The sequence below is a fragment of the Phyllobates terribilis genome, unplaced genomic scaffold, assembly GCF_046119375.1.
Source record: "Phyllobates terribilis strain yellow unplaced genomic scaffold, ASM4611937v1 Scaffold_3__8_contigs__length_932513732, whole genome shotgun sequence".
In the NCBI taxonomy this organism is placed as follows: Eukaryota; Metazoa; Chordata; class Amphibia; order Anura; family Dendrobatidae; genus Phyllobates; species Phyllobates terribilis.
Window position 1 is genome coordinate 249,389,014 of NW_027362763.1, and position 27,104 is coordinate 249,416,117.

The 27,104-nt window shown below is 45.1% G+C and overlaps 2 protein-coding genes across 2 annotated transcripts in view; one reads left to right on the top strand and one right to left on the bottom strand.

Moving 5' to 3' along the window:
• MED12L (mediator complex subunit 12L) overlaps positions 1 to 27,104 on the top strand; it is a 981,938-nt gene that overhangs the window by 469,480 nt on the left and 485,354 nt on the right. The window lies entirely within an intron of this gene.
• P2RY13 (purinergic receptor P2Y13) overlaps positions 4,167 to 27,104 on the bottom strand; it is a 28,027-nt gene continuing 5,089 nt past the window's right edge. The window contains exons 2-3 of the mRNA XM_073674730.1: positions 17,626 to 17,887; positions 4,167 to 9,098 (exon numbers count right to left, since the gene is read on the bottom strand). Coding sequence (XP_073530831.1) covers positions 8,086 to 9,096 — 1,011 coding nt within the window. The 5' untranslated portion in view covers positions 9,097 to 9,098; positions 17,626 to 17,887 and the 3' untranslated portion in view covers positions 4,167 to 8,085. The remainder of the gene's footprint in view (positions 9,099 to 17,625; positions 17,888 to 27,104) is intronic.

The window sequence follows — 27,104 nt, forward strand, 5'->3', positions numbered from 1 at the left end:
TCTATTAATAATAATAATAATAATAATGTTTATTTATATAGCGCCAGTGGATAGTCAACTTCACAAAAACAGGTATGCATTTCACCTACACAGTGAGGGAGTGCATCAGAGGAAGTGAGAGAGGAAGAAAGCTCCACACATTACGCCAGAAGAAGAAGCCACAGTTGCTGACGTAACAAGTGGGGTTTTCTTCCTCTCTCCCTCCCCCACTCTTTCCAAGGTTCATGCCATAAAGGTCACACGTTTATCCCTGATCTGGTATTTACCATATATCCATCTATATTCATTCTTATAGCTCATATTTTGATTGTGATCTATTGGCATTTTATAGTCGCTCTTGACCATTATCTTTAATTTTATGTATTTGTAATTTTTTGCCAGTTGTGACTTTACCCCTGTGTTCACATTATTGTGTCTAGCTCCATTATGGCTAGTATGGAGTTTGTTCTGATCCCTATATATATATTATATTTTGGAATCTGGTTTGTGCAAAAAAAACCTTTTTCTTAGTTTTTTTGGCTTTTTAAATTCTTTTAGTTTTCTTATTTACCATGACTATTTAATACAATAAACTACTTCACCTGTTTTGGCTGTCTGATATCTTTGTTTTTGGGTTTATTGGTGCCTCGTATACACCATGTTCGACTGTTTCCATTTCATTCCTGGTTTTGGGTGTAAGGTACAGAACCCTTATATATCTGCAGTGCCCATCCACATCTTATTTTCTGAGACCTGTAACTTTTTTATTTTTCTATCTATGGAGCTGGGTGAGGGCTTGTTTTTTGTATCCTGAGCTGAAATTTTTACCCTTTTCGGATACATATGGCTTTCTAATAGCTTTTTATTGTATTTATTGGTGAAGTGCTGTAACTATGAAGAATGGCTATTCTGGCATTTTTTTTCTTTTATGTGTTTAGCGTACAGTTTAAATAATTTAACATTTTGAAAGATCAGACTTTTTCAGTCATGAGGAAACAAAAAGTATTTTTTACTTTTCTTCTTGAATTGTTAAAACTTTTTTTAATTTTTATAATATATTTTAGTCCCTCCTGGGAACTTCAGCCTGTGATCATTTCATTGCTAATGTAGCGCCCCGAGGGCTCGGCCGCTACAGGGGTATTGCACCTCTACCAGAGGTGTGATATTCCACTCCCAGGTAAGGATGGAGTATGGACCAGGGCTCGGGTAGCTGCATACAGCACACACACCCCATTTCCGGGGGACAGCTCAACGGTGCTCCCATTAGACAGTAATGCAGGCACGACAGACAATGTCCCTGGCTGGAGTGGGGATGGGGGAGGAATACCCAGTGATGTAGGAGCAGGAGGGGACGGTTCCTGAGCATAGATAGGAGCCCATTGGTTGCTGGTCACCTGGGCTCATGTTTTAGAGGGAAGTATAAAAGGTGGGCACCATCTTAGATCTAGGTCCAGTTCCGTTCAGACAATCAGTGAGAGGAGAAGACAGGGAGCGGAGGCTCTGTAGGAGCTCCGCTCAGGAGTGGGCCTAGAGAAAAGGCCGAGAAAGGAGGAAGAGAAGGAACAGGAAAGAAGGAGAAGAGAGAGAGAAACAGAAGGGCTCAGGAACAAGAAGGTGGAAGGGACCCTAAGAACCCATGAGAATACCGGGTGAAGGGTCAGGCAGATTAAGGGTACCGGATCCCAAGTTGGTGGAGGAGAAACTACCCTCAGCCAAAGACCGGAGGTCGTGATCATTTATTTGTGCGACACCTCAACAAACCTGCTAGGAAGGCACCATATAGGACAGCGGGGAACGGGGCCCACGTTTACCCGCGCAGGTCCGCGGCAGCCGGACAAAAGTTGGTCACTGGTGAGGCAGGCCAGAGAAAGGATAGAAGGGAGTCCTGTGCCCTACTCCGGAATTCCCTGGGGGTTGACCGAGCCCCTCACCTGGTGGACGCAGCACGGCTCGGGCGGTCATTGCCTGTACAGAAGTGACCCGGAGCATATGAACTGTGAGTAAAAGGCATTGGACTGCAGTACGTTGTTTGTGTGTTCCTTGCTCCTCCAGCACTGACGGTACCGGGACTCTCGTCACCATCACCCTCACCATCCACTGCACTGCCCTGGGGCTACACTCTTCCCGTGGGGAGTTATACAATCTCAGCTGCACACACCACCAGCCTCAGGGGATTACCTTGCAGCGGCGGTTCATAATAACCGCAATCCACGGGTGGCGTAGTCGGACATCACTTGAAATGTATAAAAGACTGCCACTGGTCTGACCACCCTGAGCCACGGACCGGGTTGCCACTACTACCCCCATCGTCTCCCTATTGCCCGGTTCCGAGTGCCCCACGGCCCAGGGGGCGAGTCACTTACACTATGCAAATTGTGAAATTGCTGTTCTCCTGTGAAGTTCAACCAGCGGTTATAAGGGCCTTCAGAAAGCCCCTGGTTGCCATGAAACCCATCAGCTCTAGTGATCCAGTGATTGACAACAATGTTTAAATGAATAAGGTGCAGCAATCTGAGCTCAGCTCCAGTCGCTGTAGTTACAGGCAGATGTTGGCTATATAACACAACCGTCATCTGTCTGATATGAAGCTCGTAAGCCGGCTTCATACAGCACTTAGCAATCTAAGAGGAAAATGTATGTCATGGGTCATTAAGGGAGCCTATATGGAGCCTCTTTTTTTTACCTAAAAAACTGATTCAGATGGATTTGCGAAGTATTGCAGGAATTTAATGGCATGAGCAATAAAATGTTAAGGTTTAGTTCCCACAATGAGTTTATTGTGAGTTACTGACATATTTTCGCTGCACAAAATATGCAGCGTCTTACGGTTTCAGCAAAGTGGTTGGGATTTATAGAAATCTCATGCCTTCTGTGCTTTTTCAATACGCAGCGGAAATTCACTTGTGGTGCGTGTTTGAAATCTGCAATGTCATTTTCTCTTGTGGGTACGCTGGGTTTTATGTGCAGATATTCCTCATAGAATTGCATTAGATGCCGGAAATCCGCAGGTAAAAAAAAGCATATGCGTTTTTAGTGCATTTCTGCTGCTGAAACTCACTAAAAACACGTGCAATCTGCAAATGAAGTTTTGTCAAAGCTAAATACCAGGAAGTAACAAAGACAAAGTAGCTTTATTTCAAACATTACATAAAAGAGACAAAAACGAGGTAAAAACGCATGAAAAAAAGTCACTCAAAAACATAATAAAAAAGTACGCAAGTAACATAATTTACCTCATAGGTGCAGAAACGGTGCAGAAAATCTGCAATATGAAAAATTTACCAAAATCATTGTGGCAATGTAGCCTAAGGGTTTTTAGAACAAAAATATATCTGTTTAAATAAAAAAGCACTAGAAAATAATTAACATTCATTTGCATCCCCTTTTTCTTTAAATAAATCTAGATCTATTTGGGAGTGCTTTGTGATCCAAACATCTGAATACAATTTTGAACAAATATACGCTGTTACCTACGTACAGAGATGTGCTTTGTTAGACATACAGAGTGATACATTATACACATACTTTATACACACATGATATTTACATAATCACATATATTACAGACTAGACCTACACATGTACACATTATACAGACACATATAGACATTATATAGACACACATTCACATTATACAGACACATGACCTGCACATATACACATTATATATACACATTATACATATAATACAGACACACATACACATTATACAGACACGTACTTATTATACAGATACATGTACACATTACACGTGTACTAGTACATATTATACAGACAAATTCATATTATACAGACACATACCGTATTTTTCGGACTATAAGACGCACTTTTTTCCTCCAAAATTTTGAAGGAAAGTGGGGGGTGCGTCTTATAGTCCGAATACTATATTATTGTATGACCGCATGGTGGTGGGTGTGGGGGAGCGGCAGCGGGGGATCAGCGGGGCACAGGAGGCAGCAGCCGCCCGCTGCAGCCTAGCTGTGCCCGCTACTAAAGAAAATGAATATTCCCTGCTCCCCACGCCCATGGGCGTGGAGAGCAATGAATATTCATTTTTCTTAATAGCCGGCACACTGTAGCCTCAGCACGGCTCCTGCTGCGCTCTGTGGTCAGTGTGCCTGCTACTAAAGCTCATGAATATTCGCTATAACCCACTCCCATGGGTTGTAGTGAATATTCATGATCTTTAATAGCAGGCACACTGACCACAGAGCGGCAGCAGGAGCCGCGCTGCGGTACAGTGTGCTGGCTATTGAACAAACTGAATGGTCACTGCTCCCCACGCACAGAATCCCGGCGTGGGGAGCACTGACTATTCCAGCACAGCATCTCACACTGTGTGAGGGCGCACGGCAGGGATGCCATGCGCGCCCTGCCATGCGTGGCTCACACAGTGAGAGTGTCGGCAGCAGAGCGGGACAGCGCTGGAGGAGAGAGGAGGTGAGTATGATTGTTCATTTTTTTTTGTAGGCAGCGTGATGGGGGCTCAGAGGGTGCCATACATACCAGGATGGGGGCTCAGAGGGTGCCATACATACCAGGATGGGGGCTCAGAGGGGTGCCATGCATACCAGGATGCTGGCTTAGAAGGTGCCATACATACCAGGATGGGGGCTCAGAAGGTGCCATACATACCAAGATGGGGGCTCAGAGGGGTGCCATACATACCAGGATGGGGGGCTCAGAAGGTGCCATACATACCAGGATGGGGGCTCAGAAGGTGCCATACATACCAGGATGGGGGCTCAGAAAGTGCCATACATACCAGGATGGGGGCTCAGAAGGTGACATACATACCAGGATGGGGGCTCAGAGGGTGGCATGCATACCAGGATGGGGGCTTAGAAGGTGCCATACATACCAGGATGTGGGCTCAGAGGGTGTCATGCATACCAGGATGGGGGCTCAGAGGGTGCCATTCATACCAGGATGGGGGCTTATAGGGTGCCATGCATACCAGGATGGGGGCTCAGAGGGTGCCATGCATACCAGGATGGGGGCTCAGAGGGTGCCATGCATACCAGGATGTGGGATCAAGGGGTGCCATGCATACCAGGATGGGGGATCAAGGGGTGCCATGCATACCAGGATGGGGGCTCAGAGGGTGCCATGCATACCAGGATGGGGGCTCAAGGGGTGCCATGCATACCAGGATGGGGGCTCAAGGGGTGCCATGCATACCAGGATGGGGGCTCAAGGGGTGCCATGCATACCAGGATGGGGTATAAAGGGATGCCATGCATAACAGGATGGGGGATAAAGGGGTGCCATGCATACCAGGATGGGGGATAAAGGGGTGCCATGCATACCAGGATGGGATGGGGCCACTTTTACCAGGAAGGAGGGGCCATACATACCAGGATGGAGGATATTAACAGAATTGGGGGACATTACCCCAATACCAGTGTCAGCAGCAGACCCCCTCCCCCATAACAGGACATCATGACATTTTTTGCTTACATTTTTTTTTCCTATTTTCCTCCTTTAAAACCTAGGTGCGTCTTATGGTCCGGTGCGTCTTATAGTCCGAAAAATACGGTATACACATTATACATACACATGTAGACATTATACAGATGCATGTACACATTACGCACATACACATGATACAGACACACATATTATACATACATACTGTATATACACATTATACATATACACAATATACAGACACATGAACATATTATACAGATACACATACACAACATAAAGACACATATACAAATTCTACAGACGCATGTACACATTATACAGACACATGACCTGCACATATACACATTATACAGATACATGTACAAATTATAATATACAAATTATATATATATACTGCCTTTCTTCTTCAGCATCATGTATCTGGAGGCAGCCGTGGGGAGACCTGACCTTGGAAATGAGCAGTCAGAGGGATGGCTGTGCCCAGGAGACCTCCTGTTAGCCCTGCACTGTCCCTGCTCACACCCTTTCCATCATTACAGTAGAGAGAGGAGCTGCAGTGGTGACTATCAGCCATAGAGGAGAAAGGGCTGTCATCTCCCTCACCTCTCCCCAGGGCTGTCTGTCTTGCTATTGCCCATTGTTATACCCGCAGGCCTGGCACTGCCCACCTATATTCCCCGCTCCTCTTCCATCACATACTCTCCCTCAGTGATGTTGTGCAGTCTCTCGGCACATAAATGGAGGAAGCCTCTGCTATAGTTTGCACCAAAAAAGAGGACCTGCAGACGTAATGATACGGCTAGCGGCACCACGCAGGGTTGTGTCAGGCTAACCCTGATTGGTGCGTGGCTGCATGCACTCAGTGTGCAGATGATAATGATTGTTTAATTATTTAAAAAATGCTACAAAAATGCTACCTAGAGATTTGGGTCAGTGCGCTTAGATCCGGGGCCTGGGCTCCTCATCATAAGTGCTTAGTGACACTCCTGGTCTAAACACCTAACACATATGGTGCAAGTCATGAAATACAGCTTTTTAATGCAAAAAAGCTCAATTGGTTTAATTTTAGAAAGAGAAAAGAAAACGTAGCTATTGGCGTAGATGGCGTAGATGACTTTACGAACTCACCCTTGCCACCACATCCATAGTGTACATTTGGCAAAGTTGCCGTCTGGCACCGCAGAGCGGCACAGATTAAAATGCAATAAAAGGTTATTTGTGAGATTATTTAAGGCCATAGAAATCCTTAGAACAGATTAGATTTGTGACATAACTACTCCCTTCCCAGCCTAGTTAGGGGATGTGCACATGGCGTCACATAGACAATGATGTACTCCCGGAGGAAGATGCTTCGGGAAAACGATGACTGTGTTGTCCTGAAGCATCTTCTTCATTGCCCACTTAGCTATTTTCTTGGCAATTTTGCCACCCATGTTTTATTTATCTGCATATATGTAGTAATGAGAGGCCAGAAGAATGTTCAGGTAACTTCCTTTAATCGCTTCATGGCTTTCAATGCCTGAATCTGTTAAAAGAAGCTCAATAAGACAGAGCATATGCACAGCAAGTCATTTTGACATTGCAGTAAATAGTTTTATTCATTTTACCATTTTTAAGCCCTTTTTCAGGCGGATTCCAGAGCAGACCCACCTGAAAAAGTCACTGTGTGCACGTACCCTTAGATTCTCTTTAATTGGCTTATACTATCAACAGATTTTTGCTATGTAATCTGAGGATAACATGATATAGGAGTTAAAACACTGAATTCAATGATGTGTCACTTATCAGGCTGTGTGCTGTTCTTTACTTACAATGAAGGTTTTATCACTAGGCATTATCATTGCTGTGACTAGCTGCTAGGGGGCACTGGTCCGACTCCATCCCCTCCTGTGATAAGCAGTTCATTGTCAGCAGACTATGTACACAGAAAGCTGTGTTATGGGCGGCTGCAGCTGTGGTGTGGGCGGGGTTAGCTTTCTCAGCTCTGCTTCTTTCTACTTCAAAGAACTCTGATTGTGTCACAACTGCTGCACCCAGTAATCTAAGTGACACATCCTTGGAATCACTGTCTCTTTTTCTACATTATGCTGCTCTCTGATGAGGGAGCAAAAACCTGGTGACAAATGAATGTATATTTTGAACTATCTATCTGATTATGACAGTCCCAGTCATCAAACGGAACTAGTTTATGGTACGTGTACATGTTCCTTATAGATCTAAATGATAACATTAGAGAACCTTCATTGCCAACCAGCAAAAAAAGTATTTATCATGTTTGCACAACTTAACGCCCAATTAGACTGTTGGGTAAATATGGCAATTACTTGACAAACCAGCCACATGCTCTTTCATCAGGTGATGGTTTGCACACAGAAGGATGGCCATGTGCACATGGAATTTTGGTTTGGGTTTGCTCACACTAGTGTATAATGTGGCCGAGTGTTCTCTGATGCTTTTTCGGATAGCACTCGGACCAATGTTATGCCATGGTGCAGTGCAGATCTGCTATTTTTTCTCATATCCATTCGGCATGAGAATAAATCTCAGCATGCTGCGAGTGGCTCCAGAATTCGGATCACGCGCACCCATACAAGTCTTGTTTAACTGAGCATACTAAAAAATAAGCTCATTATTTTAGTGGGGGGAGCGTTAGTGGGGGAGGGGGATTGTCCATTATTCACGAGTATACATTTTTAGGTTAGAACTCTCTTTAATAGTTGTTTCTAGGTTTGTACTAGTTGAACTGTAAAGTCCAGGAATCATCTTTCTAAAGGGCTTGCAGAGCATTACATAGATAAGCGGGTCCATTAACACATTGGTGGCTGCAATCCACAGACTGCTTTCTTTAGCCACATATAACATGTTTTGCAGCTGACAGTCTTTTATGATTCCAACCTGACTAAATGTATATGGCAACCTTAGAAAGTGAAAGGGGGCAAAGCACAGAAAAAACACAGCAACCACTATAAAAACTTTAAATCTTGTCTTCTTCCTGGAAGCTTTGTCTTTACTCTTGGATTTCATGTAGGAATCATAAACCTTCTTGCTAATTATTGTATAAAACAGGGTCATGGAGATGAAGACTAACCAAAAAATGATCATACATATGTAGTTGACTGCTTCGTGCCACTTTACGCCCAGAGGTGTCTTTAAAAGGGTACAGCTGCGAATATTTTCTGGTGTTGCTTTTTGACTGCTCAGAATCATATTTGGTAGAGATAGTGAGAAGATGACTATCCAGACTGCAGCTGAAATCTTCTTGGCCTGACTCACACTGTCCATAAAGTTCTGGCCAAATGGTCTTACAATTTTTAGAAAACGGTCCAGTCCAATGAGCCCAAGTAGTATAATATTTATGTACATGGTTTCGTAAAATATGACTGCCGAAAATCGGCAAACAAAAGCTTTCATCTGCCACGGTCCCATGCTAGCATCTGTGAGAATCTTGAAGGGTAACATCAGGGTCATAATTATGTCAGCCACCATAGTATTTTTAAGGTAAACAATAAAAACACTTTTGCTTGGGACCTGGAAGAAAATCCAGGCAGATAGACAGTTCATTATTATTCCTAGGAAGAAAAGGATAGTGTATAAAATAGGGAACACAATCTGTGTGGTTGTGACATCGCGAGAGCACTTCACAGAAGATGAGCCATTGGTGGTGTTGAGTGTTTCTGGGTTCATAGCTGTAGGATGAAAAAACAGATGTATTATGGCAGACATACTGTATATACATACAACTCCCAACACGTGAATTCCAATTTGTCAGATCTTTTTTTTCCCAGTCCTGCACTGACCGTCCTATAAGCATCCACTTTGGGGCATATTTGCATAAACCGGACTCTAAACAATTGTATGTCAAGTTGCAGGACATTTGTCACAGGTGTGTCAGGTGTAATAGACAGTCACTCTGGATCTAGCTGTAGAAGGTCACTGCGCTTGGCATTGCAGACACCTTCTCAATCCTTCTTCTTTTAAAACCCAGCGGCGACCTCCCTCTCGCTGCTGATTGACACACCCTTGCTTGGGAGTTAAAAACCCTCAGTTTGCTTCAGGCAATCATCTGTGATACTTCTATGCTCTTTTGTGCATGCTTGGAGCACTAGCTGTTGGCTGGCTTCTTGTCTGGTGCCCTTGGAGGACAGTTGGTGCTACTCCTCTGGTGTCTGCTCAAGCTAAGTTAATCTCCTTTGTTTGTCTATCTTGTTGTCTTTAGTTTGTAGTGGGGCCTGACCAGTGCTCACCCCTCCTCCTTCCTATCTAGGGCCAAGCTCTAGGGACATACAGGGTTTAGGGTCCTGCTTGGCGATTGGTGTGAAACCTATATAGGGACAGTAGGGTAGGCAGGGTGTAATTAGATCTGCCTAGGGGTCTCCACTCCCCCTTTCCCTAGTGTTTGGGCTTCCTCCCCCTCTTCTCTTCGTGTTTCACTTAGTCTTTCCCACGCCTTGCGTGACAACATTATTTAAGGGGATTGTGCAAGCAGAAAAAAATACTATTTTATTGTCTTTAAAATTATATTTTATATATCATACTAATATACTTTCAATATGATTTTAGCCCTTGTGTCCCAATTTTACTGCCGGTTACCTTGTACTTCCATATTTTTCCTGACAAAGAAGGGAAGTTCCGACTATCTTTATGATAGCACGTGACTAGCCCGGTGTTGGTTGGGGGATAGCTGTCAAGTTTAGTTCACTAGTTAAGCCAGCCCCTTCTCTGCCACGGCTGTTTAGTTACAATATTGAAATGAGCTTGATAGGCAATCCCTTTCATACACATTAGTATTCATGTACCAATACAGACATGGGATGTACCGAGAAATTAGTAAACCACATACATTAGCATTTTAAACACATTTATGTTTTTTATGACTGGACAACCCCTTTAAATTAGATACGTTACAAGATTTCCTAATACATCCCGAATAGCGCTTATATACACAGGATCTACAGCAGCAATCTGGATCTGATGGAGGTCCAGAATACTAGGACTGAAATGTTATATCAACACAACCTTGTGTGGGTTACTTACAGAATGAAAAAACGAAACCTGAATATATTTTTTACTCTCTTGTCCCTATTCTTTTCAGTTCCAAGGACTTTTTATATGTTCCAGTACATCCTGCATACATTATTAAAAATCTCTTTTTGACCTGATGAGGCTTGTGAACTAACTTTTAAAGTCCATTTAAGTGTGACCTGATTTCCGATGGGAAATTCGATTTATTTTCAAATCTATTAAATACAAATGTAAAAGCCGTCGGATTGGTTAACAAAACAATAATATTTTACTCACTTAGATCCTCACCTGCCCTGGTGCCGCAGCATCCCTCCCGGTCTTCTCTGGGCACACTTCCTCCTTGTCTTCTCTTTAGGCCACGTTCACACATTCAGTATTTGGTCAGTATTTTACATCAGTATTTGTAAGCCAAAACCAGAAGTGGGTGATAAATACGTGGTGACGTGTCTCGGTTTTGGCTTACAAATACTGAGGTAAAATACTGAACAAATACTGAACGTGTGAACGTGGTCTTAGGCTTCTGTACTCGTTGGTGTCTCTGGCACTCAGTAGGCCTCATGACGTGTTTCGTCCCGCAATGTCATGAAATCATTGAAAATCTAGTGGCACCAAAATTGAAGATGGAAAAGAAGACCTGAGCTGGAAGGAGGAAGCGAGCCAGCATGGGACTCGGCAGTGAGCTTCTGTGCCAGGATAGGTGAGGGTTAAGTAAGTATAATGTTTTTTCTTTAGTTTCTAACCTCTCTCCAGACATAAAGAATGAAGCAAATTTTATTGCAAAAATTTTGGTTCTGGCAAATGCAATTTTTTTATGATATTCAAAGCATTTTTAATTTGCCTGGAATCAATTCGCCCATCTGTAATAATGTATTCAGTTTATATTGTGAAATCTGATTGCACATCAGCTGCTTGTAGTCTGCCTAGAAATTCTCATGAATAGAGATGAGCGAACCCGAACTGAAAAGACAGAGAGAATATTGCAACACCAACCTTCGGGTCCCCATTGACTTCTATGGGGTTCGGGTTTTGGTTAAAGTTCGGGTAGAGTTCTGGTACCCGAACCAAACTTTGGACTAAAGTGCGGTCGAACCCATACTTCTATGGGTCCGCTTATCCCTACTCATGTAACCTCCAATGAACTCCTACTTTGGGACAAGCCCACATAAGCCTGCCCCCTTTAAGGATGGCTGATATCTATTTCCTTGTAATGTTTCTGGTTCTATTGTGTAGACATTAGGAAGGATACAACTTTGTTCACACATCATGACATTGCGGGCTCTTGTCTCCGTATTTTACTTGTCTTTCTATCTATAAATTCAGACATTTGCAGAATTTTCTTGCCTTCTTTATCATATTATTATCCTATATCTTACTGATGTCATGCTCTCATGATTTTTTGGCTTGTGCTGCTATATCATTGTTAATTGTTTCTTGTCAGATCCATTAGCACACCGCAAGCTTTGCTTACTGTATCCAGTAGTCACTGGATATCAGCAAAACAATGTTTATTGGAAAATTGTAGAAATAAAGTCTCACATAAGCCATATACCGTAACAGTAGAAAGGCTTGCAGCACTAAATAATCCCATTAAAAAAAAATCTACATTCCGGGATCAAATTATGATGACAGCAGAGTAAAGGTCCGTTCACATATTTTTTCTTTTTTTTCATACATGTGGTTTAAAGAGCTGTAAAATATTTCTTGTTTGAATATTCATATACTTTTTGTGTCCTTTTTTGTCTTCAGCAGACGCTTGAATGTCATGTCAACCTATCATCACAGGCACACTGATGGGCACATGGGCTGATGCTCCCCCTGCCAGTGCATGTTAAATGCCACTGTCAGAGCTTGATAGCAGAATTTAACAGGTTAGCAGCCCTGCTCTACTCATGGCTGTTAGAGGCAGATGATGGCTGAATAATTCAGCCATCATCAGACGAAAAAGATGCAAGTGACGCGCCCCTGGGCCTGTGTCGCGCAGCGTTGCGCACGCGGGAGCTTACCCGGAGCCGGATCTGTTGAGGGTTGTAGTCTCGTGGCGGTGATCCGGTCCGTGCCCAGGGAGTCAGACTAAGTGGCGCTGTATCAGCGGTAGATGATGGACGACTACGCCACCCGTTGAATGCAGCTATGGAGCTGCCGCTGCAGGGCAGACTGCTGAGGCCGGTGGAAGGATGGTGCAGCGTGGATGGTATAACCCCCAACGGGAGGGGTATGGCCTCAGGGCAGCCGACGTGGATGATGGGGGTAGCAGGAATCACTCAGAGACGGTACGGTGTAGTTCAGGGTCTTTACTGGTGACAACGATAGACCCTCCCGGAGTACTGGCTAGCGATTGGGGCCTGGTCAGTCCTTGAGCAGATGGGATCTCCCCTGGCCAGGCGGAGTTGTAGGCCTCCCAAACTAACGATACTCTTCTGGCTACCTTGCTAGAGGCGGGTATAAGTAGCCCACGTCCCTGAGTGTACCGTGTGGTGCTCACCCGTATGGCCGGTGACTCGAGGCCTTCTAGTAGCTTCCGCTCCACGACGGCGGTGCTGGTCCCACGCGTGTGACCGTGCCTTCGGGTTTCTTGGCCAGAGGACCTGAAATCCCCTGCCTGACGGATTCTGCTGCTGGGTAGGAGTTAGTCCCCACAGCCTCGGACTCCGGGTCCGGTAAGAAATCTTCTCTGTCAGGGCGAGCTCTGCAGCTGCCAGCCCCTGACTCCTTGTAACACTGCTCCCACAGAGCTCCTGTTGTTCTTCCCATAGCTGCCTCTCTTCTCTGTCTCTACTTCTGGCATGGCCCAGGAGCTGGGCCCAGCCGGAGCCACAGCTCCCTGTCAGCCCTCCTGGCTGATCTCTCCCTCTGAACTCTCTAACCCTGCCTCAGCCCCAGGTTTATATAGGGGAAGTCCTTCCCCTCCCAGGACTGGGCAGGAGGTGTGGCATGCATAGGATTCCTGACCAAGAGACCTCCCACCTGCTCTCAGACATAACATTGCTTGTTACTGTGGAAACCAGACCCCTGGGGTGCCACACAAGCTTGGCATGCAAGCCAGCATAAAAGTCAGGGACATGACATATGATATTCATATGTTGTGAAAGGGCTAACTATTCTTATTTTCAATGTATTTCCCCTGTAAGTAGGGCTGGCATATTATCCCCTCTAACTAGGGCTGTTATATTATCCCTTCTAACTAGGGCTGTTATATTATCCCCTGTAACTAGGGCTGGTATATTATCCCTTGTAACTAAGGCTGGCATATTATCCCCTGTAACTAGGGCTAGTATATTATCCCCTGTAGCTAGGGCTGGTATATTCTCCCCTGTAACTAGGGCTGGTATATTATCCCCTGTAGCTAGGGCTGGTATATTGTCCCCTATAACTAGGGCTGGCATATTATCCCCTGTAACTAGGGCTGGCATATTATCTCCTGTAACTAGGGCTGGCATATTATCCCCTGTAACTAGGGTTGGCATATTATCCCCTGTAACTAGGGCTGGCATATTATCTCCTGTAACTAGGGCTGGCATATTATCCCCTGTAACTATGGTTGGCATATTATCCCCTCTAACTAGGGCTGGTATACTATGCCCTGTAACTAGGGCTGGTATATTATCCCCTGTAATTAGGGCTGGCATATTATTCCCTGCAATTAGGGTTGGCATATTATCCCCTCTAACTAGGGCTGGTATATTATCCTCTGTAACTAGGGCTGGCATATTATCCCCTGCAACTAGGGTTGGCATATTATCCCCTCTAACTAGGGCTGGTATATTATCCCCTGTAACTAGGGCTGGCATATTATCCCCTGTAACTAGGGCTGGCATATTATCCCCTGTAACTAGGGTTGGCATATTATCCCCTCTAACTAGGGCTGGTATATTATCCCCTGTAACTAGGGCTGGTATATTATCCTCTGTAACTAGGGCTGGTATATTATCCCCTGTAACTAGGGCTGGCATATTATCCCCTCTAACTAGGGTTGGTATATTATCCCTTGTAACTATGGCTGGTATATTATCCTCTGTAACTAGGGCTGGCATATTATCCCCTGTAACTAGGGCTGGTATATTATCCCTTGTAACTAAGGCTGGCATATTATCCCCTGTAACTAGGGCTGGTATATTATCCCCTGTAGCTAGGGCTGGTATATTCTCCCCTGTAACTAGGGTTGGTATATTATCCCCTCTAGCTAGGGCTGGTATATTATTCCCTGTCACTAGGGCTGGCATAGTATCCCCTGTAACTAGGGTTGGCATATTATCCCCTCTAACTAGGGCTGGCATATTATCTCCTGTAACTAGGGCTGGCATATTATCCCCTGTAACTAGGGTTGGCATATTATCCCCTGTAACTAGGGCTGGCATATTATCTCCTGTAACTAGTGCTGGCATATTATCCCCTGTAACTATGGTTGGCATATTATCCCCTCTAACTAGGGCTGGTATATTATCCCCTGTAACTAGGGCTGGTATATTATCCCCTGTAACTAGGGCTGGCATATTATCCCCTGTAACTTGGGCTGGCATATTATCCCCTGTAACTAGGGCTGGCATATTATCCCTTATAACTAGGGTTGGCATATTATTCCCTCTAACTAGGGCTGGCATATTATCTCCTGTAACTAGGGCTGGTATATTATCACCTGTAACTAGGGCTGGTATATTATCCCCTCTAACTAGGGCTGGTATATTATCCCCTATAACTAGGGCTGGCATATTATCCCCTGTAACTAGGGCTGGCATATTATCTCCTGTAACTAGGGCTGGCATATTATCCCCTGTAACTAGGGTTGGCATATTATCCCCTGTAACTAGGGCTGGCATATTATCTCCTGTAACTAGGGCTGGCATGTTATCCCCTGTAACTATGGTTGGCATATTATACCCTCTAACTAGGGCTGGTATACTATCCCCTGTAACTAGGGCTGGTATATTATCCCCTGTAATTAGGGCTGGCATATTATCCCCTGCAATTAGGGTTGGCATATTATCCCCTCTAACTAGGGCTGGTATATTATCCCCTGTAACTAGGGCTGGCATATTATCCCCTGCAACTAGGGTTGGCATATTATCCCCTCTAACTAGGGCTGGTATATTATCCCCTGTAACTAGGGCTGGCATATTATCCCCTGTAACTAGGGCTGGCATATTATCCCCTGTAACTAGGGTTGGCATATTATCCCCTCTAACTAGGGCTGGTATATTATCCCCTGTAACTAGGGCTGGTATATTATCCTCTGTAACTAGGGCTGGTATATTATCCCCTGTAACTAGGGCTGGCATATTATCCCCTGTAACTAGGGTTGGCATATTATCCCCTCTAACTAGGGCTGGTATATTATCCCCTGTAACTATGGCTGGTATATTATCCTCTGTAACTAGGGCTGGCATATTATCCCCTGTAACTAGGGCTGGTATATTATCCCTTGTAACTAAGGCTGGTATATTATCCCCTGTAACTAGGGCTGGTATATTATCCCCTGTAGCTAGGGCTGGTATATTCTCCCCTGTAACTAGGGTTGGTATATTATCCCCCGTAGCTAGGGCTGGTATATTATCCCCTGTAACTAGGGCTGGCATAGTATCCCCTGTAACTAGGGTTGGCATATTATCCCCTGTAACTAGGGCTGGCATATTATCTCCTGTAACTAGGGCTGGCATATTATCCCCTGTAACTAGGGTTGGCATATTATCCCCTGTAACTAGGGCTGGCATATTATCTCCTGTAACTAGGGCTGGCATATTATCCCCTGTAACTATGGTTGGCATATTATCCCCTCTAACTAGGGCTGGTATATTATCCCCTGTAACTAGGGCTGGTATATTATCCCCTGTAACTAGGGCTGGCATATTATCCCCTGTAACTTGGGCTGGTATATTATCCCCTGTAACTAGGGCTAGCATATTATCCCTTGTAACTAGGGTTGGCATATTATTCCCTCTAACTAGGGCTGGCATATTATCCCCTGTAACTAGGGCTGGTATATTATCACCTGTAACTAGGGCTGGTATATTATCCTCTGTAACTAGGGCTGGTATATTATCCCCTGTAACTAGGGCTGGCATATTATGCCCTGTAACTAGGGCTGGCATATTATCCCCTGTAACTAGGGCTGGTATATTATCTCCTGTTACTAGGGCTGGCATATTATCTCCTGTAACTAGGGCTGGTATATTATCCCCTGTAACTAGGGCTGGTATATTATCCCTTGTAACTAGGACTGGCATATTATCCCCTGTAACTAGGGCTGGTATATTATCCCCTGTAACTAGGGCTATGTATTATCCCCTGTAACTAGAGCTGGTAAATTATCCTCTGTTATAAGGGAAATACAATCCATTAGCTGCATTGTATAACTCTCTGGATTTACTAGGACCTATAAACTCCTGCTCCCTCCTTATTCACAGTGCTCAAATGTCCATTGTGTATGGAGGATGTAGTGCTATCAGTGATTCCTATTACTGCATACATAGTGCTTGTTTAGGGCTGTGTATACAGTGTTGGTAATAAACCGTCTCTGCCTTCTACACTCGGACTCTGGCTATCTCTGACTGCCGGATCGCTGCTCCTTCAGTTACACAATCACATGTAGCTGCACTCCTATGCAGTAGCATTTTGGAACATCAGTGCAGAGTAGGAATAGGACCGTTTGGACTTTTAAAGTCTATGGGTGGTCTGGAAGTAGATAAGTACTTTAAGCATTAAACAAGTAGTGATTTATAAGCATGGATGTCAACTAACCTGACTTTATAAATCAGTTCTCTCAGGAGGAATGGGCCTCTATTCCAACAACTTATTGTGAAAATCTTCAGGAAGGCTACATGAAAAATGTGACCCAAATGTCACCAAATACTGACTGCGTGTATATAAACTGAGCTGCTGGGAATGTGATGAAAAACACAAAAGCTGAAATAATTGTCTTTAGTAGTATTCTGACATTTCACCAGTTAACGGGTATGGCTAAGATGTATGTAAACTTATGTCTTCAACTTTGTCTGTCTATCCATGTTTATCTATCTACTTTTTACGCAGCTTTACAATAAATCGTGTACATCTCAATTTTATCTTTAGATAAGCTGATTGCACATAATGTATATTACGTAACTAGCAAAAAAGGAAAAAAAAAAGCAAAATAACAGAATACACTTTGAATAGGATAGAGAAGGATATGGGTCACAGATCACATAATAGACGCCTTACCGGTGCTGAGTGCTGTATTATCTTTAATCAGAAGTTGTTCTCTGGCTTCCTCTCTGCTTTTGGGGCTTATTTTCAGAAAAGCAGAATAACATTTCCAATGGTATAATTGGAGTTCCTCGGTTTTCCTTTAAATACTGAGTCCATCAACAGGTTATTCTATGGACTCTGCTGTGCTGTCGGTGCTCGCTGAATGCTGCTTCGTCTTTCTCAGCTGCACATGCGTTTCAGGAAGGATTTCCCTCGTGAATCTTTTAAAAGCCTACTAAACGAATAAAAAAAAAAAAAAAATTAAAATACATCCAAGGACGCCCTTCAAGAACATATACATAATCTGTAGCCTTACAAGATGATCCCAAACTTGCTGAAAGGCTCATGATTCACCCTGGTCTGGATATTCTTTATGTTATGGGTTAATGAGCATTAGGAGAAGGGAAGTCATTCATCAAATTTGCACTTTGCATACAGTAAGAGACAAAGCATTTTTCTAGAACATAACAGAGGTTATCTACAGGGAGAAAACTGAAACATTTATGAAAACTTGTCTAATGGAATAACTCATTTACAGATAAATCTGCTGTTAGAGTTATAGTTTCCTGCGGCCCACGCAATAGTTTACTGTACAAGAACCAGAAGGAATAGCAACGTCCACTTCATTATAGAGAACAGCATTCCCGCTTATTATAAATGGGAGGTGTTGTAGACGTAAATCAGATAAACTGTGCAGACATATATATACCAGGGCTTTAGCAAGGTTTTCCTTCACCCAGGTCTTTATACACACCCTGACATATCTATGCTGATATGTATGTATAGGATAATCTATGGATTTCATTTATTAAAAAAGGGGACCAGTGTCTGCATTTCATTTTCCAGTACAGTTTACAAAATATTAGTGACGCGCCCCCTGGGCCGTGGGGTACTCTGTAGCCGGGCCGGTCGCTGCTAGGGGAGATGTCACAGTGGCGGTGACCCGGTCCGTGACCCAGGGCGATCAATAAAAAGGGATTTTATAGTTTTTGTATTTAATGCTCATGATGCCACCTGTGGCATGCGGCTATATAGAGCCGCCGCTGCGAAGCAGGTCCTCTGGAGCTGTTGTTAATGCAGCAGAGTCGGTTCAGCTCTCCACAGGTAGAGCTAAGCTCCAGGGCATTGCTGTGATGATGAATGATGAAGTAACTGCGGTGGTGCAGTGTGGTGCAAGGGGTGATGGCGCAGCAAAAATTCACAGAGACAGTGGGGTGCAGTCTTCAGGGTTTACTCACGATTATCACGTTGCTCCTGGTTACAACTGCAGTTCATAACCACCCACGTCGTCCGGTGTTTACTCAGGGAGGGGTTCAGCAAACCCTTAGGTAATTCAAGAGCACTTAGTGGGACCTTTTTCTGTGTGTCCCTCCTGGTCATCTTCCTGTGCTGGCTCTCACCCTCCTGCCCTGCGCCTCGCAAACAGTGTCCCAAGCCGGTAACCGCAGATCTTGGCGGGCAACCTGGAGTTCCCTGGATCTTGTGTGGCTACTTTTTTGGCGATTAATTGCGGCTGTGGCAACTACACCCGGGAAATGTAGAAGCCTCCGGTTTCTAGTTGAATATACAATTCACACTAGTTAGGGGCCGGTCCCCTCTGCGGCCTGATCCTTCCACTCCTGGTAGATTCGGGCGTACGGGTGGCCTCCAGCACTTCCCGTACCCCTAGGATCCACTCTTCCTTTCTTGGAGCCTTCCTCCCTACTCCTCTCTTCTCTTCAGTCAGTCTTCCTCCTGAGCAGAGCTCCTGCAGAGCTCCTGCTCCTCACACGTTCTCCTCACTGTTCTGACTGAACTGCACACTGAACTGAACCCCCAATATGGCTTCCCTATTTATATCCTCCTTCTCTAGTGCTCCCCTGATCTTCTTCCTCCACCCACACCCACTACATGGTTCCCCCTCTCTTGGTTCCCCCCACTCCAGCCAGGGACAGGGCTCAGCAGCGCAGCAGCGCATTTTGCCCCGCCTGCTGGTCTGGAGTAGTGTAGTGCTGGATGCAGGTGTTTGGGTCCCGGGCAGTACTCCATCCTTACCTGAGAGTGGGATACCACACCTCTGGGTGAGATGCAGTACCTCCATGGCGACTGAACCCGCAGGGGCGCCACATTAGCCGAACCCGTACCTCCCACTATCTGGCCATAGTAAGTCCACTATGTTTTTGAAATGTCATCTTGTCTTTCTGCAAAAAGAGTAACTGTTTCCTAATACTGCCTACACGGTAACTTTCACAAGACCTGTGAATCAAGAATGTGCAAACCATAGAAATTTCATTACATCACACATATCACCAAATTGTGCATAATGCAAAGACTATGTTAGAGGACGTATAGAGGAACCATCATTATAAATTTTATTTCAGAAATCAATGTTACCCATGAAAATAAGCATCTTTGTAATATATCGTATCAGAGAAATGTGCTTCTTTCACTCTCAGTTTGTGGACAAAATCTGAAAATTCTGCATTTACTGTTACATAAATAAGCGATGACAGCTGGTGCTTTTAAAATTCTATGAAGAGAAGAGGAGCTAGACACAGACATTCTTCTGCAAGTCCTTCTGAAACAAAAGTTATAGTTCTCCATAGAACTTTATGAGCACCACCTGTCCCCTGTGTCAGAGGTGGGAATTGAGAATTTTGAGAATGAAAGATCAGTCCAGTAAGAGAAAGAAGTGGATTTCTCTTATAAGATAGAACTTTTCTTATTTTCACGTGTACTTGTGTCACCCTGGCCTGGATGCCACAAATGTATAATAAATCTGTGTCTGAGAGCAAGGGGGAGGTTCTCTGGTCAGGGACAATTAGCATGCAGTACCTCTTGTCCCAGGTCAGTAGGGGGAGCAGGCTGCCCCTATAAAAGCTGGAACTAGGGGCAGGGTTAGAGAGTTCTGGATGACCTGTCTCTGGAGTGAGAGGTGTCCCAGAGAAGGGAGAGCCAGTTCAGCTGAGGCTGAGGAGGACAAGTGGCAGCAGAGTAGCCACGAGCCAGGGACGGAAGGCGAGGGAAGCCTGTCCTGGCTGAGAGAGAAACTGAACTACCGGACTTTGGTGTCCGAGGCTGTTAAGATTCCAAGTCCTGCAGCAAATAACCAGTCCGCAGGGGATTGTATGTTCCTTGGCCTAAGAAGCCCGGAGGTTCCGCCACAGCAGAAGGGACCAGCAGAGCTGCACCAAGCCAAGAGTAGAAAGGGACCCAAGTTGCAAGCCATACGGGCGAGAAGACACGGCGAGCTCAGGAACGTGGGCTATTACACCACGAGGAGGGAAATAGCCAGAAAGAGCGCAGAGAGCACGGTAGGCCTACACCCTCACCCTGACCAGGGCCAGCTTCCCACTTGTTCTCAGACATCCAGGCCCCCTCCTAGCCGGGACTCTTTTTGGGTCGTCTCACCTGTTCTAATAAAGACCCTGAAATGTTTAAGAGGCCTCCGTTTCCTGGCTATTGCGGTCGGAATCATCCCCTCCATCATCCATCTATATACTGCCCTGGGGCCATACTCCTCCCGTGGGGAGTTGTACTATTTAGTGCTGCACATTTACATCTGCCCCAGCGGTCTGCACTGCAGCGGCGGTTAGCCCTGACCGCAATCTACGGGTGGCGTAGTCGGACATTGCAAAACATATAGAAGACTGCCACTGGTCTGACCACCCTGAGCCACGGACCGGGTTGCCACTACTACCCCCATCATTGCCCTGTTGCCCGGATCCGAGTACCCCACGGCCCAGGGAGCGAGTCATACTATTAATTTATTAAAAAAAATACTCTGGTACATTATGAAAACATAATAATGCATGATTGTTAGCTGTTCTGGGAGAGAGAGTTTATTTGTCCCCTGACGGAATTTTCCTCTTTACTGGCGAAGAATAGTACTTACCAAAGCTACAAGTAAGCCAAATGTTTAGTAAAAAGATGACTGCCAGGACTCACTTTATGAGCACTTTAGATGGTGTTAAATATACTTTGTGCACATGTGCAGTACTTCTGGTTATACTTAGGAATTTTATTAGGATAGTCACTTTAAAGGGTACCCTGCAGCCTGCAATGGGACACTTGGAAATGGAAAGCAGCTTTCCCTTTTTCATGGGCAGTATGAACGTGAAACGGGCATTCTTCATTACCATTCAGTGAGAAATCAAAAGATGTAACCGAGACATCTACTAGAAGTCATAGGATCACAAGTGTGAAGATCTGAGGTTGTAGGTTGTAATAAGCATCTAGGCTGGTTAATGATGCAACTCAGGGGCGGAACTACCGCCCGTGCAGCCGGTTCATTGAACGGGGGCCCCGAGGGAGAGGGGGCCCCTCCAGCAGGGCCGCCATCAGGGCATGACTGCCCTGACTCCAGTATGGGGCCCGGCTGGTAGGAGCCCCCTCGGAGCCCCCCTCTTGTGCGTCCCTCTCCTCATGGGGCCCCCGGCCCCATGCAAAGCGCCGGGTCCAGGACATCTCATAATTCCTCTGACTTCCGGTCATGTGACGGCGCCGTCACATGACCGGAAGGCAGGAGAACCTGGTGTCAGCGATTTGGACGAGCGCCAGGATTCTGCAGGGATCGCATGGGGGTAAGTATAACAAGTTTTATTATTTTTTAAATACAATTAACTAGGAGTGGGGGGAATGGGAGATGCACTTGGGGGGAGTGGAGAGATGAGAGATCCACATGGGGGGGAGGGGAGAGATGAGAGATCCACATGGGGGGGAGGGGAGAGATGAGAGATGCACATGGGGGGAGGGGAGAGATGAGAGATGCACATGGGGGAGGGGAGAGATGAGAGATCCACATGGGGGGGAGGGGAGAGATGAGAGATGCACATGGGGGGGAGGGGAGAGATGAGAGATGCACATGGGGGGGAGGGGAGAGATGAGAGATGCACATGGGGGAGGGGGGAGGGGAGAGATGAGAGATGCACATGGGGGGAGGGGAGAGATGAGAGATGCACATGGGGGGGAGGGGAGAGATGAGAGATGCACATGGGGGGAGGGGAGAGATGAGAGATGCACATGGGGGGCAGGGGAGAGATGCACATGGGGGGGAGGGGAGATATGAGAGATGCACATGGGAGGGAGGGGAGAGATGAGAGATGCACATGGGGGGGAGGAGAGAGATGAGAGATGCACGGGGGGGTGAGAGATGCACGGGGGGGATGAGAGATGCACGGAGGGGATGAGAGATGCACGGAGGGGATGAGAGATGCACGGGGGGTGGATGAGAGATGCACGGGGGGGTGAGAGATGCACGGAGGGGATGAGAGATGCACGGGGGGGGTGAGAGATGCACGGAGGGGGATGAGAGATGCACGGGGGGTGAGCTGCACATGGGGGGGTGAGAGATGCACATGGGGGGGTTATGTTTACATAACTTTGTTGCCTTATGAAGGGCGGGGGGCCCCCAAAAATTTCTTGCACAGGGGCCCACTACAGTCTGTGTCCGCCCCTGATGCAACTATTTTTAATTCCTTACATCCATGGTTTTACAACAACTCCAGGTAAATGGCCAAATACATTGCACCCAGTACACAAGATCACCTACCTGGGGCGGTAGTTTCACTGTCTCCATACCGGGCGATATTCCCTGTCTACCAACTTTTGGTTGGCCCACAGATTTCGTATATCCAACCAGTATAGTCTCTAGTCACAGTCCACACTCCTCCCGGCGACAGATAACGTGATAGAAGCCCATGTTTCCAAAAGCAACAGTCCTTAAGAAAGTTCATCAAATGCAGACGACAGATCCCCCAACTGTAGCATGTTTATCCAGGCCAGCTGGCAACCGATCTCCAAACTCCATAGGCTATCCATCCATGGGCTCCAGGGCCTCAGCCATAGGTCTTCACCCCTCGACTTCACTCCACCAACCCTCTGACTAAACGTGACTTATTCCTCCCTCCCTGGGATCACGCCCCTGAATGGGAAGAAGTGTTCACACCCTCCTCCCCAAAGCTAACTGTGCATTAGCAGAGGCCGAAGCCATCACCTGGGACTGCATGTGAGACCCCCTGTTTTGACGGCTTCCCTGGGTCTACTAACCCCATCCACACAATGGGACTAGTGGCTGGGAGAACAATGGCGTAAGGCCCCTGAGACACTAACGAGATTCATGGAATTATTGCTTTACATTTACCTCTAGTGATCTCTTGTCTGGCCTTATGTATACATTGGATCTATTCTGCATGTATTCCTCTGCTTAATGTCACTGAATGGAAACATTGATTCCTGAAGCTGAACTGACGAGCAAGCGAATCTCTAATAAAACACAACAATAAGAATGACGTAGCCGGTGCTTTATGCTGGAAAAAGTCTGCATCCCTTAGAACCGCGGACTCCGCTTTATGTGCATCGGTCCAATAGTCTTTAAAATAAGGCCAGCTCCTCACAACAAGTGCCAACAACAGAAAGATACTATATTTTGATCTTGCTATGGAACACACTCACTGCATACACCCCTCTCACTATTATAACAAACACTTCCAGATAAATAATAGCCTTATTTTAATTTACCATAATAAACACAGATGGCACATTGTTATATACTTAAAGGAGTTGTCCACTATTTTGATATTGATGACCTGTGAGATAGGCCATCAATATTAGATTGGGGGGTTTATGAGTCCCCCCCCCCGCCCCCCACCCCTCCGCCCCTTGTTAGTAGCTTCAGTGGCAGACAGATGTAAGCAGTGTGCTGAGCTGGAACAACATGGCATATTCAAGCGAAAAAGTATGAAGCTGTGCTGTTTCAATCTGATATTGATGACCTATCCTAAGGCTGGAGACACACGGCTGTATTTTCTTTCATCTAAAAAAATTGGGCCGATTTATGCTAATCACACTTTGATCAGAGTGTGATCATAATGTGATCCGATTATCTCAGATGTGGAGAAGATGGAAAATAAATGTTTCTATCCTCTCCATTTTGTCAGTCCATGAAAATCAGACTGCACACGGATGTCATTTAAGTGCGGTCTAATGGTTTCCATGTACTCATAGTTTTGCATGGCTGAGTGCGATCTGATTTACAGATGTAAATCGTACATGCCACAATTTTTTTCCTTCAGAAAGACTCAATTCGAGGAAAAAATTGGACATGTGCATGGCCCCTGTCACGCATGGTGTGGTAAAGACTTAGTGCAACACAAAGGGAAGAGGGAATTGGAGCCTAGACTCTAGGGAAAGGGGGGGGAAGTGGGAAGTGGAGACCTCCTAGGTTGATCTAGCATCACCCTGTCTCCCCTAACGTCCCTGTATTAGCTCTTCACTAATCGCCGCACGTGTGCCTCGCCCTGTCTTTCCCTGGCGTATGACTAAGGCTAGGGAAGGGAGGAGATTAGCACTAGTCGATTTCCACTAAACACTATAGACAACAAGGAAGGACAAACAGGGGGAAATTGCTTAGCTTTAGATGACTCCAGTCAAATGTGCACACGTCCTCAAGCTGCAGAGAGGACAAAGTACTGCCCTTGCTAAAGCCTTCACCAGTAGTAATGAATATCGCCGGCACCTCCCTCTAGAACACACCAGGTATTCATACACCCAGGCCAGGGAGTTAATTAGCCAGAGGAAGGTAGCCATTGGGTCCTAGAGACAGCCTCTCAGAAGATGTCTGTAATGCCAAACGTAGAGAACTCCTGCAACCAACTGCAGGGCGACTGTCTGTCACTTCTGACACACTCGTGACTGCCCCATAGAATAACATTTGTCCGAGTGCAATCCAATGTTTCTGTACTGGAGATACAGAGATTTTAAAGTAAGGAGAGGCTGCTCACACTACTGTCCACCCAGTCTATCTGTTAATATTGGAAATACAGGAGTACTAACATAAGAAGAGGCTGCTCACACTGCTATCCACCCTGTCTATCTACTAATACTGGAGATATCAGGGATGTTGAAGCTATGAAGAGGCCACTCACACTGCTGTCTACCTTGTCTAACTAGTAATACTGGAGATATCAGTGGTACTGAGATAAGAAGAGCCTGCTCACACTGCTGTCAACACTGTCTAATCAAATACTGGAAATACTGGGTGTGCTGAAGTAAGAAGAGCCTGCTCACACTGCTGTCCACCCTGTCTGATCAAATACTTGAAATACCGGGTGTACTGAAATAAGAAGAGTCTGCTCACATTACTGTACACCCTGTCTATATGATCAAATGCAGGATATACCAGGGGGCTCAGGTAAGAAGGGGCTGCTCACATGGCTATCCATTCTGTCTTTCTGAATGCTGAGCAGCTGCTGTGAACTGAAGATAAGCTATACCACATACTGTCAATCTATCTCCAGGTCACAGCAGTGGAGCTTGCTACTGTACATGCTCACAGTCTCCTCTCTATTTAGCATTCTAGGATTCTATCAGTGTGACACTATTGCAGTCAACAAAAGTGATTTGCTAATTAAAGGTATTTAGGAATTTATTTAGAATTTCATTGTCTTTCATTTTTTCTATTTCCACATATGAAATATATGAAACCTAATGCTATTGCTTGGTCTTGATCAGCTGGGTAGAATAGTGGCTAGACTTAAAAAATGCAATCATTAATGTATATGAATTAAGCATAAAAAGAAGTATGTCACCATCAACTACAACTGAGACAATTAGGTAATTCCTAAAAAACCCCAAAATATATTATTTATTTATTGCCTTTTCATAAACAGGAAGCAATGGAATAAAAAGCACAGAATGTAGGCTACATAGGACATCATGGACATTCCATGGCCAAGGATGTTCACTTGTCATCATGTACTTTGAGAAACAAACCTCCCTATTGGGGATGAGCAAATTCATTTGAGTGGAATTTAAGTCTATTCAAATTTTACAAAAATCCAGTTCTGCTGAATACAGATTTTTTTGTAATTCACTCCTCGCAAATTCAGTAAGAGGGTGGTCAGCTACGGCTGCCATCCTGCAGAACAGGATTTTTTTCTTTCTAACCTTTTACTAGCCGCCTACCTCTCCGGCTGACTCGCTGCCCTGTAACTGCCGTCTGGTCCTCCATGCCTCAAATACAAAACGAATACAATGTTGCAATTATTTTGTGGGTTTTGTATTTATGGCGTTCATTGTATATTACAAATGATCTAGCAATAGGATTCTCAAAACGTGTAGTTTATTTTAAGTAGTAAAAAGAATTAAGAAATTTGTGAAAAAAAAGATAAATTTGCTTGTGTTACCGTTTTCCAATACCTATAATGTTTTTATTTTCTCATTGATGGAGCTGTGTGAAAGCTGGTTAGTTTTGTGGCGAGCTAATGTTTTTATTGATACCATTTTAGGGCAGATATGATATTTTGATCACTTATTGGAATTCTTTGATGTGTTATGGCAACAAAACAAAAGCACAATTCTGGTTTTTCAATTTTTTTTTGTCTTTACTGTGTTTACCGATCAGCCTCATTCATTTTATATTTTGATATATTGGACACTTACAGATGCAACAATTCCACATACTGTATGCTTAT